The 18,068-nt window shown below is 35.2% G+C and overlaps 1 protein-coding gene across 1 annotated transcript in view; it reads left to right on the forward strand.

The window, feature by feature from the left end:
* The window catches only part of LOC133522294 (guanylate cyclase 32E-like), a 204,658-nt gene extending 192,067 nt beyond the window's left edge, over positions 1-12,591 (forward strand). Inside the window, exons 29-33 of the mRNA XM_061857577.1 lie at positions 5,332-5,473; positions 6,880-6,985; positions 7,990-8,073; positions 10,098-10,192; positions 11,292-12,591. Coding sequence (XP_061713561.1) covers positions 5,332-5,473; positions 6,880-6,985; positions 7,990-8,073; positions 10,098-10,192; positions 11,292-11,529 — 665 coding nt within the window. The 3' untranslated portion in view covers positions 11,530-12,591. The remainder of the gene's footprint in view (positions 1-5,331; positions 5,474-6,879; positions 6,986-7,989; positions 8,074-10,097; positions 10,193-11,291) is intronic.
* Positions 12,592-18,068: the final 5,477 nt, after the last annotated feature.

An 18,068-nucleotide genomic window follows, 5' to 3' on the forward strand; every position in this document is an offset into this window, starting at 1 on the left:
GAAACTGAACCAAAATTAAATCAATGCTTTAGCGAACAACTGTGTAATGGGTTGTGTTTTAAGCCATCAAGTAATTGAAGTTATTATCACTGTATCGAACGCAGAGTAGCCCACCTGCGTAGACTGCAGACCAAGCTCAGGACATAATATGTGTACACAAGTATACTGTGGCAATTGAGTTATGAAGCCTTGTTTAAAAGCATAAAGAAAGTTTAGGTATGTAGGTTCAAAATAAAAAGTACATATTAGGTATGTACACATGATACATATATATATATATTTTAATACACCTTTTAGGATATCAAAACAAAGCCTAATAATCCCGTTTCAATTTGTTGTTCACAATGAAACATAATTCACTAAGATTCTATACACTTTGTGGTCTACTTTACATTCAGTTTAATTCGATTTCAAAAAGTAGAATTAATTCATAAAACGTCCATTTATGAATGCATGAAAGTTCACTAGCGGTCCTTGTCCGCGATACGGAATTAAAGAAGACAGGCGGTACTACTATTGATATCAACTTCAGACTCGTCTAAGAGTAATAATAACTAAAATAAGACGTAATTTATGTCAACGATACAACCCAGCGTTACCTCCAGACAGGGTAGGATACGTTGTATTCATTGAGCAGATGGCGACAATGAGAAAATTCAGTTATTAGGCTCATGCACACGCATGTCGGCTTACAGCAGCTCCTGCTGAACGAATAGTGACACAACGAGTCTTTGTAGATACAAAGACTCACGCGGCCTAGCGCGTTTTAAGATTTTTAATTTAAAAATAATAGTTTTTTATTTTATTTTCTCCAAAACGTGTCTAACGTCATTAAAATGCATTAAAATCTCTGATCTATTCAAGAAGAAATATATTTTGGATTTTATCAAATGCAAAAATCCATCATGTTCTTGAAATATAAGAAATATATGAACGTGCATAAATCCATATGCTTTCGGTTAAGATATGAAAAAATAAATTTATAAGGCTACTATAACTACTACTCAACTTTCGAAGTTATTTCTTATATAACATTATAATTTACCCAAATTGAAATGTTTATTATTGCGCTCATATTGCATATAATAAATAGGGCAAGGGCCAAGGCCCATTAATGACATCGGAATATATTTATAAATTAATTTTATATACCTAATGTATATTCGAGCTACTCGTATTACGGTGCTAAGTTAATAATAACCAGTTAAACCTGAGTAGGTAAAGTCAGCGTACAACATACATGATCAGTAATTAGCTTAATAAACATATGTACATGACTCCATGTGACAAGTCTTTTCATTCGAATAAAGATAAATAAGATGACCTTTTTTCTTTTATTAAATATTAAAAATGACACGATTGACCATATTTGCACAAATATCGGTGCTGTAGCTGCTATTCTCTCAGCGCAAACTATTTAAACTAGCACAGCAATCAACCACGATAACAATCCATAGTTTTTCACGTATTAAGCATCAAATCTCAAATGCCCTCTATTTTTATTTTATCCAAATATTCGCTCTGTCGGTAACGAAAGACATAGACGTAATGTTGTATATTTTTATAATGTATTAAAAATACACTTATAGAATAACTGGCATAATAAAATAAAAAAAATGTATTGCTACTGTGGTTGTATTGCGAGTTTAGAAAACAAATATTATATTTAGTGATTCGGTCTTAATTTTATGAATGACTATATTAATTATACAGTAGTATAATTAGATTACAGATACTAAATGTATATGTACATATATTTCAAACTTAGCAAAAACATATTGCATAACCGTTTTGAGTGTTTTAAGTCTAGTGAACGTATTGCATAGTACCATCGCAATGGCTGAAAGAGTACCGCGACAGACACATGAGAGTTGAACCATACATTTATTTATTTATTTTATACGATTTCTATTACCTAATTAATTATTTAGTTATTTAAGTAGTAATCTGAGGGGTAATCCTTTAAAGGATAATCAGAGGGTAATCGTCTTGTTGTTTTAATACAATTAAATAAATATATGAATAGGTATTTACCTAGTTACCGATTATTTACAACCATAAAAATAAACACTCAATGTCTGTGAGAGATGCGAACAAAATATCTTAATATGTGCAACTCGCCAAAATGAAGAGAAAACCATATTCTGATTAACTCAGATGGATGGTACTCTAGTGGTGCTTGACACTGAGCTCTTGCAAATTGTTCTAGTAAATTGTGATGAAAAAACTCGTCTTCCTCTAATTCAATTGAAGTAAGTGTACTTATTATAATTCAATGATTCAATTGAATTAATTATCCGGTATAACTTTAAGAAAAAATCTAATTTTCAAACAGATAATAAGTACTTACTGGCATCGCCAATAAGCGACCATGACAATTACTCATTTATATCAAGTTTTGTTATATCTTATTTTGAGAAATAAAGATTCTTAAAACTGATATTATAAATAGGTATATTTTGATATAAGTATTCATTTGGTTGACTCTTTTTTATGCGATTTAATATAGGAGTAAACCAAAGTTGCCCATAACATTATTGACGTACGTAGCCATATTTTTATAGTTCGATTTATGAATGTTTCTGCATATCATAATGATTTAAAAATCGACACCAAAAAGTATGCACTGTCAGGGCACCACTATACATATTAACAAGATATTTTATCAAGATTAAGTTTAGAAATTGCTTTCAAATCCATTACAGGTCTTTTATGACATATAAGAGTTCAAATATTGTACGTCAGAAAGAATATACTTTAAATAATACTGTGACGTGATGTAGGTACACGTAGCAATTCCCACTTTTAGAGACAAGTTATACCTACCCAATGTATTAATATTATATTTATGTGGGTAGTGTAGTATAAAAACAATGTACTATTGTGTTAAATACAACATTTGTGAGTCGCTTGTTGATTTACATTCAACCTATGGGCGGGGATTCATACTTCTTTTTTCATTTAATACCGTACTATGGGTTAGGTGTGAGTAAAATTTGGATATATTTTAAGTGTTGGGCCGTCTAAAACCAAATAAAAAGAAAGCCTCCCTCGGCTTTATAACACAACATTATTCCCATTTTTAAGGCAATAAATTTCCCACAAAATATATGGGTATTATGAAAAATGCACCAATATGAATGTCTAGGCCCTTTGTTTCGTTGTGCGTTGTGCATTATCCGATCTTTTGGTTCACGACCAATCGCCGCGCCGGGCGAAATCGGTGTTCGAAATACGAACAGACTTTCCTTCGTGTTGGTTCACGACCAACCCCCAGGATGATTTTTTATGCCTTTGTTTCGTTGTGCGTTATCCGATCTTATACCTTCGTGTTGGTTCACGACCAACCCCCGGGCGAAATCGGTGTTCGAAATACGAACAGACTTTCCTTCGTGTTGGTTCACGACCAACCTCCAGGATGATTTTTTCCATCGTGTTAGTTCTCGACTAACCTCCAGGATGTATGTATGTCCTTCAAGTTGAAGGATTGCACAACGATTTTAAAAACAAATATATGTATATTGCACAACGAATTCAATGAAATCTCACAGCTAACACCATAGTAGGCAACGAAGATCGTTATAAAAAATGTGGTCTTGTGCCGAAGTGTTCGGCAACTAGACCGAGGTGTGGACGCTACCACGCACAAATAAAGAATGAAGAGCGCAGCGGTCGCCGCACGCAGGTAACCAGTAAGCGGAAGTGGGCGGAAATTGGTTTTCACAGTTTTAATCAAAATAGTTACTCTTAAATGTGTGCGATGCTATCTGTACAATAGGGAAACTACATGGTTAATATAAAATTATATCTGAAAAATGAAGTGACGAAATATAATGATATAGTCAAGCTTTTCAATCTCGTACCTTAATTGGGCAACTCAGCAAGCTTCGTTGCCTAAACACAGTACTCGACTGAAAAGCTCTCTATTATATCACGATTGTATAAAATACTAACTTGCTGTACTTATCTACTTACAGTGTATTGCGTAATATAATTTACAGTACATATGGTGCTACCTTATAGCACTAGTGCGAAAATTAGCATATTACGTTACTGTGTCGAACATTTAAAGGGCCATATGTACTGTAAAACGTTGTACGATACATGTGCGAATAGGTAATTCGCAACTCGTGTCGATTTAAAACACTCCCTTCGGTCGTGTTTTAATTTATCGCCACTCGTTTCGAATATCCTATTTTTCGCACTTGTATCGTAATGTACTAAAATAATATTCAAAGCTACGGTAGGAGTATATTAATAGAGATATAACTTTCAGTGATATGTGTCAGGTAAATGCCAGTCCTATGGACCGTTTTTCGAAGTCAAAAATAAACCAAGAGCATTGTCTTTATAATTATATTCCGTCGCTGACGATATATGACAATACATATCGAAAGGGACCTTATCGCAGTCGCCCATTATTAGCGGCGCGACAATGCTAATGCATGATACTACGTGACGTAAGCGTCGACCGCCATAAGGTCCCTTTTGATATGGATTGACACATGAGTTCTGGAAAATGATGAAATTATTATTGGCTTATAGGAATAATCGGCAATTTGGTAGTTTACTTCCTTATATTCACGAACTACGAGTATACAGAATATTTCATCCAAATGTGAGAGTAAACTCTAAAATCACAAGAAATACAGATTACACAGACGAAATTTATTTATTTAGGTTTTTATCGGGAAAAATCGTTTAACCGAGATGTCTCGGTCGTCTAGATAGTTTACAAAGTTAATGGTTCTTAATGAAAAACATAGTAGTGCTCCCACATTGGGAATTATATAACACCGTGTAACAGGGACAAAATGATAGTATTGATACTGTTATAACATATTGACCCTTTCACACTTATATTAAGTATGCTACTATAAAACAGGAACAGTGAAGGAGCACCTGCATAAGATGCAAAAATACATTATTATGTCATGTATACTCGTACAGCGAAGTCATGAAAATTGTGAATATGATTATAATAATAATAATAATTCAGCCTATATACGTCCCACTTCTGGGCACAGGCACGAAAGGGTTTGGGATTTAGTCCCCACACTAGCCCAATGCGGATTGGGGACTTCACATACACTTGAATTTCTTTGCAGATATTATATGCAGGTTTTCTCGCGATCTTTTCCTTCACCGGAAAGCGACTGGTACATATCAAATGATATTCCGTATATAAGTTCCGGAAAAACTGATTGGTACGAGCCAGGATTTGAACCCAAGACCATAATCATAACATGGCCATTAGGGTGATCAGGGCGTTTGTGAATATTATTAAATGAAGAAGAAAAGAAATCATGTGTTTATGTTTTCTTTTCTCAGATCAGACATTTTTATGCGGAAGTTGCTACGCGTTTACAGTCGCTGCAGCCATCGAGTCTGCAGCATACATCACTAACGGCTGTAACAATTTGGTAGAAGCCAGCGAACAAGCAATCATAGACTGTTCGACGGGCAAGAATGGGTAAGTGTTCAACCGACGACCCGGGTAGTAAAACTTCTCATTCACACTTACACAGTCGTAGCAAGAGATAGTAATATGATCCCGGTCATCAATTTGGTTTGAGGATAGTACAGTTCTAGTCTCAATGAGTTAATTTTAGTTATCGAATAACCCGCTAGATGTCACTGTACCGTGTGTGAAAAATCCTACTTCGCGCTTTTAATTTTTTTCCGGGAAACATGACCTGACCGGTAATAAGTTTTGTTTAGTTTTTAACAGTTGTAGGTAACGTAGGTTTTAGGAATTATTACATTACTCTAACCCCCCACGGATAACAAATATAAGAAGTATAAGAACGGACGACAACCTTTCGCGCGTACATTTTCTTTAAATTTGCTGCCTTTTCCCACTGACGGCAATGGTAGCCCAAAATAGTCTAATCTAAGCATTGTAATTTTTTAAGCGATTGCGGCGCCGTCAGCGTTAAGCTTTACGCGGTTATCCTGTTTAAAGTTTATAGGTACTTCATATACCTAATACAGCTTTACTTTATTAACCTAATTAACCTTTTAACTGCCGTAGTCTGATATATAAGACATGCAATATCCAGCTCATTTCGCCGCAGTCTAAAATAAAACAAAACTTCATGTAACTTCCTACCGTCGGTAACACGAGCACGCTCGATGAAAAATTCGAAGTGGTTAAAAGGTTAAGGCCTGTGCACAACGGATGCGTTGCGTAGACTTGTACGTGCACACTGTAATGTACAGATCCTTATGAGAGGCACCCCGCTTGCGTAACGTGTGCGACAGCTCCATCATTTTATCACGCACGCGCATCTAGTATGCTATGGCCTTTTAATACTGACATACAACGCATAGCCTAACATTACCATCGAAGGACTTTTAAATTTGTAACACATTTTTCAATTGTTATTAGAGCTCTACTTTGCTTTACTCTACTACTTAAAATTGGGTTAAAAACTTCTTAACAACTTTGACGTGAACGTACAGTGGACAAAGTTACGGGCAAAGACTAGTAAGGGCATTTGTTTGTGTGATGAGCACAAATATTTGTCCCTGAGTCATGGATGTTTTCTATATATTGAAGTAGGTATTTGTATATTTTATACAATACAATACAAATACTCTTTATTGCACACCTCAATACAGAAACAATACAAATAATACAACACATTAACTCTCCGTAAACAACAGGCAGCAGGCAGGTTTATATCTCGTTGTCTGAGTGCCACAACACAAGCCTTCTTGGCTTACCGTGGGACTTAGTCAATTTGTGTAAGAAAGTCCCTATAATATTTATTAATTATTAGTGGGCCTAAATATTTGCAAAGCAATATGGACATATAATGTTTAACTTTGCAGATATAAAAACTGTAAGTCCTACACTATTCAATTTATTTTCAGAAATGGCAACCAGGGATGTAATGGTGGAGTTTTGAGTTCTAGCCTACAATGGGTCAAAAAGAATGGCATTCCCTTAAGAAAAGACTATGGGCCATATTTGGCAATGGTAAGTAAAATGAAATAAATAATACCTTAAGAGTAGTTTAGTAGTTTTTCATAACACTTGCTCAAAAAAGATCTTATTTCATGCAGGTGTACTGAAGGACAAAGACCTATATTGTTCCCTAGGGAGTTATAGCTTCTTTTTTCTCTGATTCATACGATTAACTAGGTGTAAATGAGTTTTACTTTTATAATAGTAACATTTATAATTTAGTATTGTTATTTATGTTTAAAAATATTTAATTTGATTAATTGAATAGCCGTTTGAAATATTTTTACACAATTTTCAATAGTGGCTGAACTTCGGTTAGGCCTGTGTCTTCGATGCCGGACGAATGTTTGAAATGTCACCGTATTTAAGAATTATTTCGCTTAAAATTTAGTTTTTTCTTCGCAAGTGTGATGAAAAACATTGTGAGTAACTCCGGGGGTAAAAAATATTGTTACTCGAGTCTTTGACTCATTCTCCAGCCTGCGGCTGTCGTGAATATAGACTCTCGTACAATATTTCACTTAACACCCCTCCTTGCACAATGTGCTTTTGTTTTCACTCTTTAAAAACTTAAAACTCTTATAAAGGCATCGCCGTGTAATCCAATAGGTATCATGCTGAACAATGCAAGAATGATTACGAGTAATATCTATTCGTAGCATTGACATACTAACGACGAACACTAATTCACTAGGATCGAATTTGTGTGCGTGACACCGCTGTACTAGTACTAGCTCCATTCTTATTTGCCCTTAGGACCCTTAGATATACGTCAATGATTCGTAAGTTTTATGGCGTATGTACACGGTCATAGTACCTTTCTTGCTTTCAAGTGCCTAAGGTTTATTTTTGCCTGCTTATCTTATGATGTTTACAATTGCGTGCCTTATTGGAAAAATCTAATGTCGGTCAAAATGTTTTTGAACCCGTTAGCTATGAGTTTTTCACACGCGTCAGTGAATCGTTTTTAACTAGTATTAAATTAACTTTTATTTGAATGTACACATTCATTTCAGGAGGGATATTGTCACTTGAAACAAACACAATTAATGCATATACACAATTACATAAGATTGCCGAACGAAATCAAGACGATAAAGGTAAGTACAGCCCAACTATTTATTTGGTAATCGACAGAGCTAGTTTTTCCCCGAAAAAATGTTTCTCGTCGTCTCATAGTTCGTTTAGTGTGTGCGACGCAATTCCAGTGGGGTAAATTTGGAGCTCAAGTCAGACTTCTAGTTGGTTGGCTTTCCGTGTACATAAACTAATAGGCATTTTTTTGGTCATCATGCAAACGACTAATAATGTCAACGGACTTACAGTATGCGTTATTGCTGTAGAACTGGTCGTAAGACTAGAATTCTGCCATTCTCAAGAACGCTCTTCCTTTTGTATGAGGAATGTTCTCGCCGAGAATATTTCCCATAGTAAATAGAGAGCGTTCTCGAGAACGGCACAACTATACGTAAGCCGCAGCAATAACGCATACTCTAAGTCCATTTACATTTTTAATCGTTTGCATATTGACATAAAAAAAATTATTTAGTCCAGTTCTTAAGTTTACGCTTAAATAAACTATTAAGCGTAAACTTAAGAACTGGCTAATTCAAGAAGGTTTTTATTCTGTGGACGAATATTGTGATTACTTTAGACATCAAATTTGACATTTTATAATATAAAAATTTAGTTATTACATCTGTATTGTAGTTATGACTTATGACATATTAGTAATATAATTGTGATATTTAAGTGATACATTAGATTTAAATGCTTTAGATTTAAGTACTCTTAATGCGTACCAATGCATGCTTCTCTATGTTTAGGTACTTTCTGTAATAAATTTGAATGCCAGTTTCTGATGGAATGTGTGTGACCACGATATATTTTTATACCATCTTTTGTACCACATTTTTAGGCAAGATAAAGATATTTGTATTTGAAACAAAAGCACTCTTAGGGAGAACTGCGCCTAAGTCAAGGACATCACCATATAAATCCTGACATTACCTGTACGGTCATTTTGCCCAAAATAAATCCATCATTATAACTTTTTTTGAGCAACTAGCCCCATAACTCGCCTCCCTTGCCTCAGCCCAACATAAACCTTTTTGCTGACTTCTAGTGGTTAGTTGAGATTTCTAAAAAAACCCTGACACTCGCCAAGTTCCCGCTCAATCCTGACATGTCCAAGGAAATTCTGACGTACGTATGGCAACCCTACCATACAACTGGAAATAAAGAGTTAGGAGATCTCTCATACACCTTCCTTCCGCGCTTTCCTTACAGAAATTATAATATGATGGATGGACTGCTAACACGTTATTAGGAGGCCGTTATCGATTTTAGTCGCAAAAATGTCAAATTGATAGATTTAGAGCATGAAATTGTACACCTTTTGTTAACTATTAAAAATAACAATTACTGGTTTCTATTAGCACATCTTGTTATCTTTCATTATACCTAATAAATCATTTTTTTGAAAACAGACTCACTTAATTAGTAATGACTTTTTTCTGATGGACGTTTAAGTAGACGCGCGTGAAGCAGTGATTTTGTCGATCTTATTTGTGAATTTCGTAAAGTTTGGACTGCTAAAAATGGTAATTTTGTATTACACATATCCTGTACTTCATTTAATAAACTACATTTTACTTATTATAAATTTGAAGTAGTGTAAATAAAAGTTACACGAAATCAATTTTCTCCAGAAATTACTTCAAAACAAGTGACAATTTCTCTGAAAATTGACTTAATTTCAACGTAATTTTGATACTTAAACAATCTACAACATTTGCTGAAACTGTTCTTATACATCATTTTGTATAATTTACTACCATATTTTTTTGATGATTTTTTAAAAACTATCCCTTCTCGTCAGCTATTACCGGGGACGCACGCTTACGACCTCATTATTAAAAGGCAAGATTGAAAAACGTGCTAATAGAAACCAATACTTGTTATTTAGATATTACGTAACAAAAGGTGTACAATTCCAACGACTAAATCTATCAATTTAAAATTTTTGCTCTAAAATCGTTACCGGGCTCTTAACTTGTAGATGCGTTTCCCTATGATCGCACTTGACTTGTCCCAACTGACCACATTTTCCTCTCCATTCTAGGCCGCTCTACGCCAGCACGGTCCTTTGGCGACCGTAATGCATGTGCCAAGGTCGTTATATTACTATCGCTCTGGATTATACGACGACAAGACCTGGTATGATCAGTATTTTATAGTATTTATTTATTTATTAAAACATTGGCGAGTATTTTATTTGCCCGGTACCATGCATTTTTCGCTTGCTTTATTTTTTTTAATCCGTAAGTGATACTGTCCAGTAATTCAATTATTTGTGACAAATATAATATGTCGTATATATTTAAAAAAATATCGTTTTTCATTGAATCACTTTGCTTTGGGAAGTTATTTTGTCTCTGTTAAATAGGTATTTCACAATTATCAATACTTAAATACTGTAATTCCTCTTATATAGTAAGTATTTATACTACATATGCGTTTTTGTAGTGCTAAGATGATCGGTTTTTTATCGTATGTTATCATGTCTGTTACGTTCTAACAAGTATGTAAGTGCGACAGTGACGCATGACATGACAAGTGATAAAAATGCGACCATGATACCGCCGCGGACTGATTTCTTCTTCCTCGCCTTGTCCCGGCATATTGCCACGTCTCATGGGAGCCTGGGGTCCGCTTGACAACGAATCCCAAGATTTGGCGTAGGCACTAGTTTTTACGAAAGCGACTACCATCTGACCTTCCAACCCAGAGGGTAAAACTAGGCCTTGTGGGGAGTAGTCCGGTTTCCTCACGATGTTTTCCTTCACCGAAAAGCGACAGGTATGGTGATTACATAAGTTCCGAAAAACTCATGGGTAGCTACGAGCTATACGAGCCGGGGTTCGAACCCGCGACCTCCGGATTGCAAGTCGCACGCTCTTACCGCTAGGCCACCAGCGCTTGACTGACCGATTTAAGAATATATAAGTACATACTTATATCACTACACTTTATAAAAAAAAGTTTCCCGCCGCTTCTGTCTGTGTGTATGCCGCTACTCAAAAACTACTGAACGGATTTTCATGCGGTTTTCACCTATCAATAGTGTAGTGATATCATTCTTAAGGAAGGTTTAAATATATCATTTGTTAAGATGTTGTGTAACTCGTGGGAAACCGGAGCTGGTCACTAGTTAAAATTATTTTTAACCTATTCTCGCATCATTTCAGTAAAAATAATCGCACGACAAGTAACTTTAATACTTATATATTCGAGTAATTTTAATTTTATTTTTCAGTTTATCTGTCCCAGGAAGTCAAACGCACGCTGTGCTCATAGTAGGCTATGGGAAAGAAAACGGTAAAAGGTACTGGCTGGTGAAAAACTCATGGGGCGCTCGATGGGGTGACGAAGGCTACTTCAAACTGGATATGGAGAAGAACTTGTGTGGAATTACGAATCTGGTATACGCTGTTGTTGATCCGAAATCGCTTAGGAAACAATGTAAGGTGGTTAGCTTTGGAGTGGAAGAATAAAACGAAAGGTATAAAATAGTTTAAGTACTTGGAAAGGTTTTAGGTTGTACTTGGTAAGCTGATATAAGAGCTTTTTGAGCAACTTGTGTGCACCCATATTTTTACACTTAATTGTACCTGTTATACCCCTTAACGGATAATTAGTAACCACGGAACAGTTTTGTTTCTTGACGATAAAATAATAAATTCTCTAGTGCTTCATATTTTATATATTGATTATCTTAAATTTAACTGTCTTTAATAAAAAAAAAGTATTATATTTAGGATTTGATTTTTCTTTTCATGAATTTGTAAGTAAGTAATAATACGTTTTTTTTAATGGTAGACTGACATAGTGTTAAGTAATTTTAAATTAAATACAGCACTCATTAACGTTTATAAATAGCTTTGTAACAAAACATTTGCTTTTTATATCGTTGTAATTAAAATTTGTTCTGTATTTCTGGGTTTTATTTTAGGTGATTTTCCCTTAACAGCCTTACACATAAATGCCTTACCAAGTGATTAACTACTAAGTCGTAGTACGTAGGTAGTCGTAATACAGTAAAAAGCAATGCATTCCTCGTTTTTGTCCAATACAATTAATAGGGGTATTATTTAGTGAAATATTTTGTTTTATGCTATTTTTAGGAAACATTAAACCTATAAATTATAAACTGAAATAGACGTCTTATCATTACAGCTAGACTGAAAAAGTGACAAAAGGCGACTAGTGCCACTACTGCCCGAGGCCAAATTCCTTGTCTTGTGGGGGCGGGCTTGATCACGTTCTTTAGGAATCATTTAGAAATAAGTAGAATCGTTTCCGACGAAATAAGTAAATATTAGTATAGGACATTATTACACAAATTGACTAAGCTTAAGGACTTGTGATGTGGCCAAGTGAGACAACGATCTCATATACAGGGTGGAAAATATGTATGGGTCCTGGACGGCGTTTCTAAACTAGTTACTTTAAATCATTTAGCTAGCTCATTTTACTAAAAATAAATATTCCTTTATTTTTAAAAAGAAACAAAACTGCATTCAAAGATCTTCTAAAATTTGCTTGCCTCACCCGAGAATCGATTACCTCGTTATTTTACTCGTATTATACGAATCAGTAGGATTATTTTTCACGATAAAATTTGTCTCATAAACATTTGGTCTTTGAAAAAAAAAGTGTAAACATAATTTAGTTTATTATTTTATCATCAATACGAAGAACACATGAAACATTTTTTTAACGTAGACAGATATTAAGAAGAGAATTGAATCTTAGTAATTTAACTGGTAAGTTGCTCGAAAAGACCCCCCTCGTTTCGGTCAAAAAAATGTAGTCTTCGTTGAAATTCATTTCGTGTAGCCCTCTGCAGTGTTCTGGTTAAGGTATGCTCCTAATAACATGTTCTACCCATTGACATATATATCTAAGGACGGGCATTACGGGCAATGAGAATGGGGCCAGTACAGCAGTGTGCACACGAATTTAGCCAATCGTGCAGTCTAACGGGTCTAACGCCACAACGCGATTGGTTGATGAGTTCGCACCACGCGTGCGATTTGTCGCAACTAGTTGCGTTAGACTGCACAATTGGCTCGAATTCGTGAGTGACACCACTGAACTAGCACCATTCTTAGTGCCCGTAAGGCTCGTCCTTAGAGATATATGTCAATGGTTCTACCGCAACCCTTATTCTTGCACAGTATTATAATAAGGTTTGTAAATATATTTTTTTACATGCCCTGATAACGATTCTAATAATAAAATAGCAAGGTTTTTTTAAAAATTTTACTTGATTTGATTCCCGGGTGAGACAAGCGAGTTTTAGAAGATCTATGAATGCAGTTTTGTTTCTTTTCAAAAATAAAGGAATGTTTCCTTTCAGTAAAATGAGCTAAAGGATTTAAAGTAGGTTCCCTCCAAGATTTTTCCAACCTGTATATAATATACTATTTATATACATACTTAAATACATAACTTAGGAACAAATAGGTATCCGTGCTCATCACACAAATAAAATGCCTGGTGAACTATTTACCTAGGTACTCATAACAGAATTAGTGATTTTACGTGGGCTATTATTATTAAAGGAAATGTGTAATTTTGTTAAATATTTGTACAATTAAGACACGGCCTAATTTTATTAAGGAAAACGTATAATTCTGTTAATTACCTATTTACATACAAGAAGCTAATTGTATGTAAATACTTATTTCAACAAAATTGACATAAAAAAAAAAAAAAAAAACAAAAAAAAAATCGTTTATTAAAAGAAAGAAGATAAAATTACATAACTAGCTCAGTGGTCCCACACTAGGCTAGGCCTGTATCGTGGTGACCGCTCTACAGAATTACTACATACATTTTTGGGGTATCCTCTAAACTAAAATACAATCCTATCTTGGATAATTGATGAAAAACGTGTGCTGAATTAAATACATGCAAAGAGAAAACTAACTAATACTACCTATATTACATTTACAATTTTGAGTAAAAATTAACCATATCAGAAATAAAAATCATGATGTGTGTGTGTGTGTGTGTGTGTGTGTGTGTGTGTGTGTGTGTGAGTGAATATGATGTGATGATTTTGTGAGTAAGAGCGACCTTAAGTTGGGTAGACCTGTGTTGGGTAGGGAGTAGGATTTAGACAACCCGTTTCATAATTTGCTCAGTTTCATGGTAGTTCAGCCTATTCAACCATTTGAAAAGTTTCCTCTTGGCTTCAGGCAGGGATGCACTCTTGATGTCACAATATTTTGTAACCGCATTGTATATGTATGGATGGAGGTGACTGGGGAAACGTTTTGCGAAAGTGGTTTTGGTGTTCTGAACTGGGATTTTGTACACTCTTCTACTTAGCAGGTGCGGATAGTTTTGTGAAGCAATGGTGTCACGATGTACCATGAGCGTAACCCTTTGAAACATAAGTTGCCGAACTGTTAAAACCTTCCACTCTTTATACAGAGAAACAGTAGGAAATAGCCGGGGCTTTCTAAGCATCACTTTTAATATGAAACGCTGAGCTCTTTCTAGGGATATAAGGTTTGAGCTAGCAGCTCCTCCCCAAATCGTGATGCAATAAGCGACGACTGGTTGGCAAATGGCTGTGTAAACTACTTTAAGTATATCTTTACCAGCAGCATTTCTCAGTAGTTTCATGATATATATTAACTTTCTAACCCTAGCAGACACAGAATTTATATGGTCTTTAAAATTAAGTTTTTCATCAAGGGTGATGCCTAAGTATTTTATTGTGCGGCAGTTATTGACACTATTGTTATTATTATTCCCAGAATCACTCGATGAAGGGTCCATGACTAATTTAATTTCAGGGCGGTGGCTTGGAGTTGAAGCTGCAGTTTTGTGAAAACAGAGGTATTTGGTTTTTGAGATATTTAAAGTAAGTAAATTGTTTGCAAGCCAGTTTGTTACTAAAGCAACCCCCCTCTCGCTAACTGCGAAACATTTTTCCCAAGAAGATTCGTGAAAAATGAGGGCGGTGTCGTCTGCATAACAGATGACTTCGGCGCCTATGGAAATATCTAATAAATCATTGATGTAAATCAGAAATAGCGTTGGACCGAGAATACTTCCCTGAGGAACCCCATAAGGAATATTTCTTTTAGAGCTGACCAAGGCACTAACTTTAAACATTGGCTATTCATTCATCGGGCATTTTCTTCGCTAAAATAAGATGTGTACCTATAGTAAACAGTTTTGAGCAATAGTAAATAATTGTATACTAGTTTTTCTATAGTTAGATTAGGTAATTCAGTTTTTCTGTAATTACAAAATTATTAAACGTGCTCGTAGCTACTTTGTGTCAAACAAAGTAAATAGCGGCGGCGCGCGCCGGAGCAGAGTCCGCTCAGTACAAAGTGCCATTTTCGCCGCACGCACACAGACGTGACATCTACGCACACAGACGTTAGATTTACAGGCGTTCTCGGGCACTCTCGGGCAAAGCTTAGTCGGGCTGTGCGCGCGTTGCTCACTTGAAGTCCCCGCCGCTACGTAGGTACCTACTGTCTAGGGTTGCCAACTATTTTTTGGTGGAATATAGTATTTTCCAGAATAAGGCATTAAAAATATAGTACTTTTAGATAAAATGCTTAACATAAGTGTAATATACGTTTAATCATACCTACTTACTAGCACTCTGTTAAGATTAGTTATGGTAACGATTTTAGAGCAAAAATGTAAAATTGATAGATTTAGTCGTTGAAATTGCTTTTGTTACGTAATATCTAAATAACAAGTATTGGTTTCTATTAGAACGTGTTCTCATCTTGCCTTTTAATAATGGGGTCGCAAGCGTGCGTCCCCTGTAATATGTGACGAGAAGGGACAGTTTTTAAAAATTCATCAAAAAACTATGGTAGTAAATTATACAAAATTATGTATAAGAACAGTTTTAGCAAATGTTGTAGATTGTTAAGTATCAAAATTACGTTGAAATTAAGTCGATTTTCAGAGAAATTGTCACTCGTCATCTCATACGCCCAGTAATAATAAAGAGTAAAAAAAATATCTTTTTAATAACAATATTTATTTAAAGTTTAAATTTATATTTTTTATTGAGCTTTGTGTACTTTTTAATAATGTCAAATTTTTAATAAAATGAGACAACGATTCAGTACATTCATATTGCATTTTTATGACAATTTAATAGCTCACTTTTTATTAAATTTATGTCAGCCCTGTTGCATTCCTCACGCCATTTTGTCTTCATACTTGAAATAATTTTATTTGATTAGAATTAAATTGATAATCGATCTTGAACAAATTAGAAGGATGTCGGAAATATAGTATTTTAGTGTACTATATATTTTTTCGACAGTATTTAGTACAGAGAGCCAAAATATAGTACAATACTATATAATATAGTACGGTTGGGAACCCTACTACTGTCATGTACGTCAAAACGCAGTCTCTAAGGAATGTAAACATGATAAGATGTATGTTTAAACGAATCGATGTATGTATGTCTGTAAACTTATATTACCTACTCCTTTTTAAAATTCGAAATTAATACAGAAGCAACCCTAGTGAGTCGGGCAAGTTTAGGTATGTATTTTCAAGAACGGCGGGAACGGACCTTCTGTGTATTTTGTTGTTTTGATTTAGCAGAGCTAGATCTAGCGCCTATTCTTACAGTCGCTAAAATGCTGGTTATGGTAAAACTATGTACCTGTTTAACAAATAAGTACTACGAAAATGTTTACCGACTGCTGGCAGAAATTTTACGACCTCCAGTTTTATAGGCGTAGACAATGGTATTTAGAAATTGAGTATTAATTCTCTATATCAGATAATAGTAAATTTATTACCAGAAGTAATTAAGAGGAAACATTAGTGGTTATTTTTCTATACAAACGTTCTAGAGGGAGCTGGAAGGGGTAGACCTCGGCGGACTTTATCTGATCAAATCGGGGAAATCCTGAAGAAAGGCCAGGTCAAGAGCACCCTAAACCGACGAGCGTGTATGAGGAATGTCATGAAAGTGAAGGAAGCGAAAGAGGTATGTCAGGATCGTAGCAAGTGGAAATCCGTGGTCTCTGCCTACCCCTCCGGGAAATAGGCGTGATTATATGTATGTATGTACAAACGTTCTCTACATTTTCGTCACTGAGTCCTGCATTATAATTTTTTTTATATGAGTTTATTACTAGTGCTTTTGAACTAAGAACTAGGTTACCTTATCTAAAAAGCACTAAAAACGACCAAATAAATCCACCGTAATCAGACGCCTCGTATACGAAATCAGCATCAATAAACTCAAAAATCAAAACGGTCAAACACAGATAATTTCTTTCTTATTCTGTTCCCAAAATTTCGTTACGATTGGTTATGTTTTGGAGGAGGAAAATGTCGAGTAACAGGATTCTTCACCTAAGTTCCTTATCAAATTAATTTTAGGGGCCGCCCCCGTCAGGCGACGGAGATATTTACAAAATTCTCAAATCTGAGGAGCGCCGCTGGTATTTCCTCTTAATTGCAACTATTAATACAACAAAGCGTGCCTCAACTAGATGGTGATGATGATGATGGTGCTATACTTATACCGTGTTTGCATTTCAACTTAATACGCATTTTGGACGTATGTTAAATGTCACCTTGCTGTTAATTACCATCTTACTCTATGATTACCATTATTAACTTCGAAACATATACAATTCGAACCACAGCCACAATCACGAAAATGCAAATCAAATGTAGTGATGTGCCTAGTCTTCTAGAAACCCGATGTTGCCAGGCTGAAAAGTGGTGCCGTTACCCCCATCACCCCTTAGAATTTACCCCACCTTTTCGTAAAAAAGTCAGATAGGTTTGTGAAAAAAGTGGGATTTTAGGAGCTAGGAATTCCACTACAAGGATCAGAACTCAAACTGCGGTCTAATAATTATGCATACGACACACTTCTACAGATCCTGTGGCTGTACATCCTGGTCTAATGAAAGGTAATTCAAAGCATTTTAGGTATGAGAGTAACACAGACCAACCCGTTTTCTGTGGAGAGTAAGGATTTATCTACTTACGTTGGTAAACAGAA

The sequence above is a fragment of the Cydia pomonella genome, chromosome 10 (genome assembly GCF_033807575.1).
Source record: "Cydia pomonella isolate Wapato2018A chromosome 10, ilCydPomo1, whole genome shotgun sequence".
In the NCBI taxonomy this organism is placed as follows: Eukaryota; Metazoa; Arthropoda; class Insecta; order Lepidoptera; family Tortricidae; genus Cydia; species Cydia pomonella.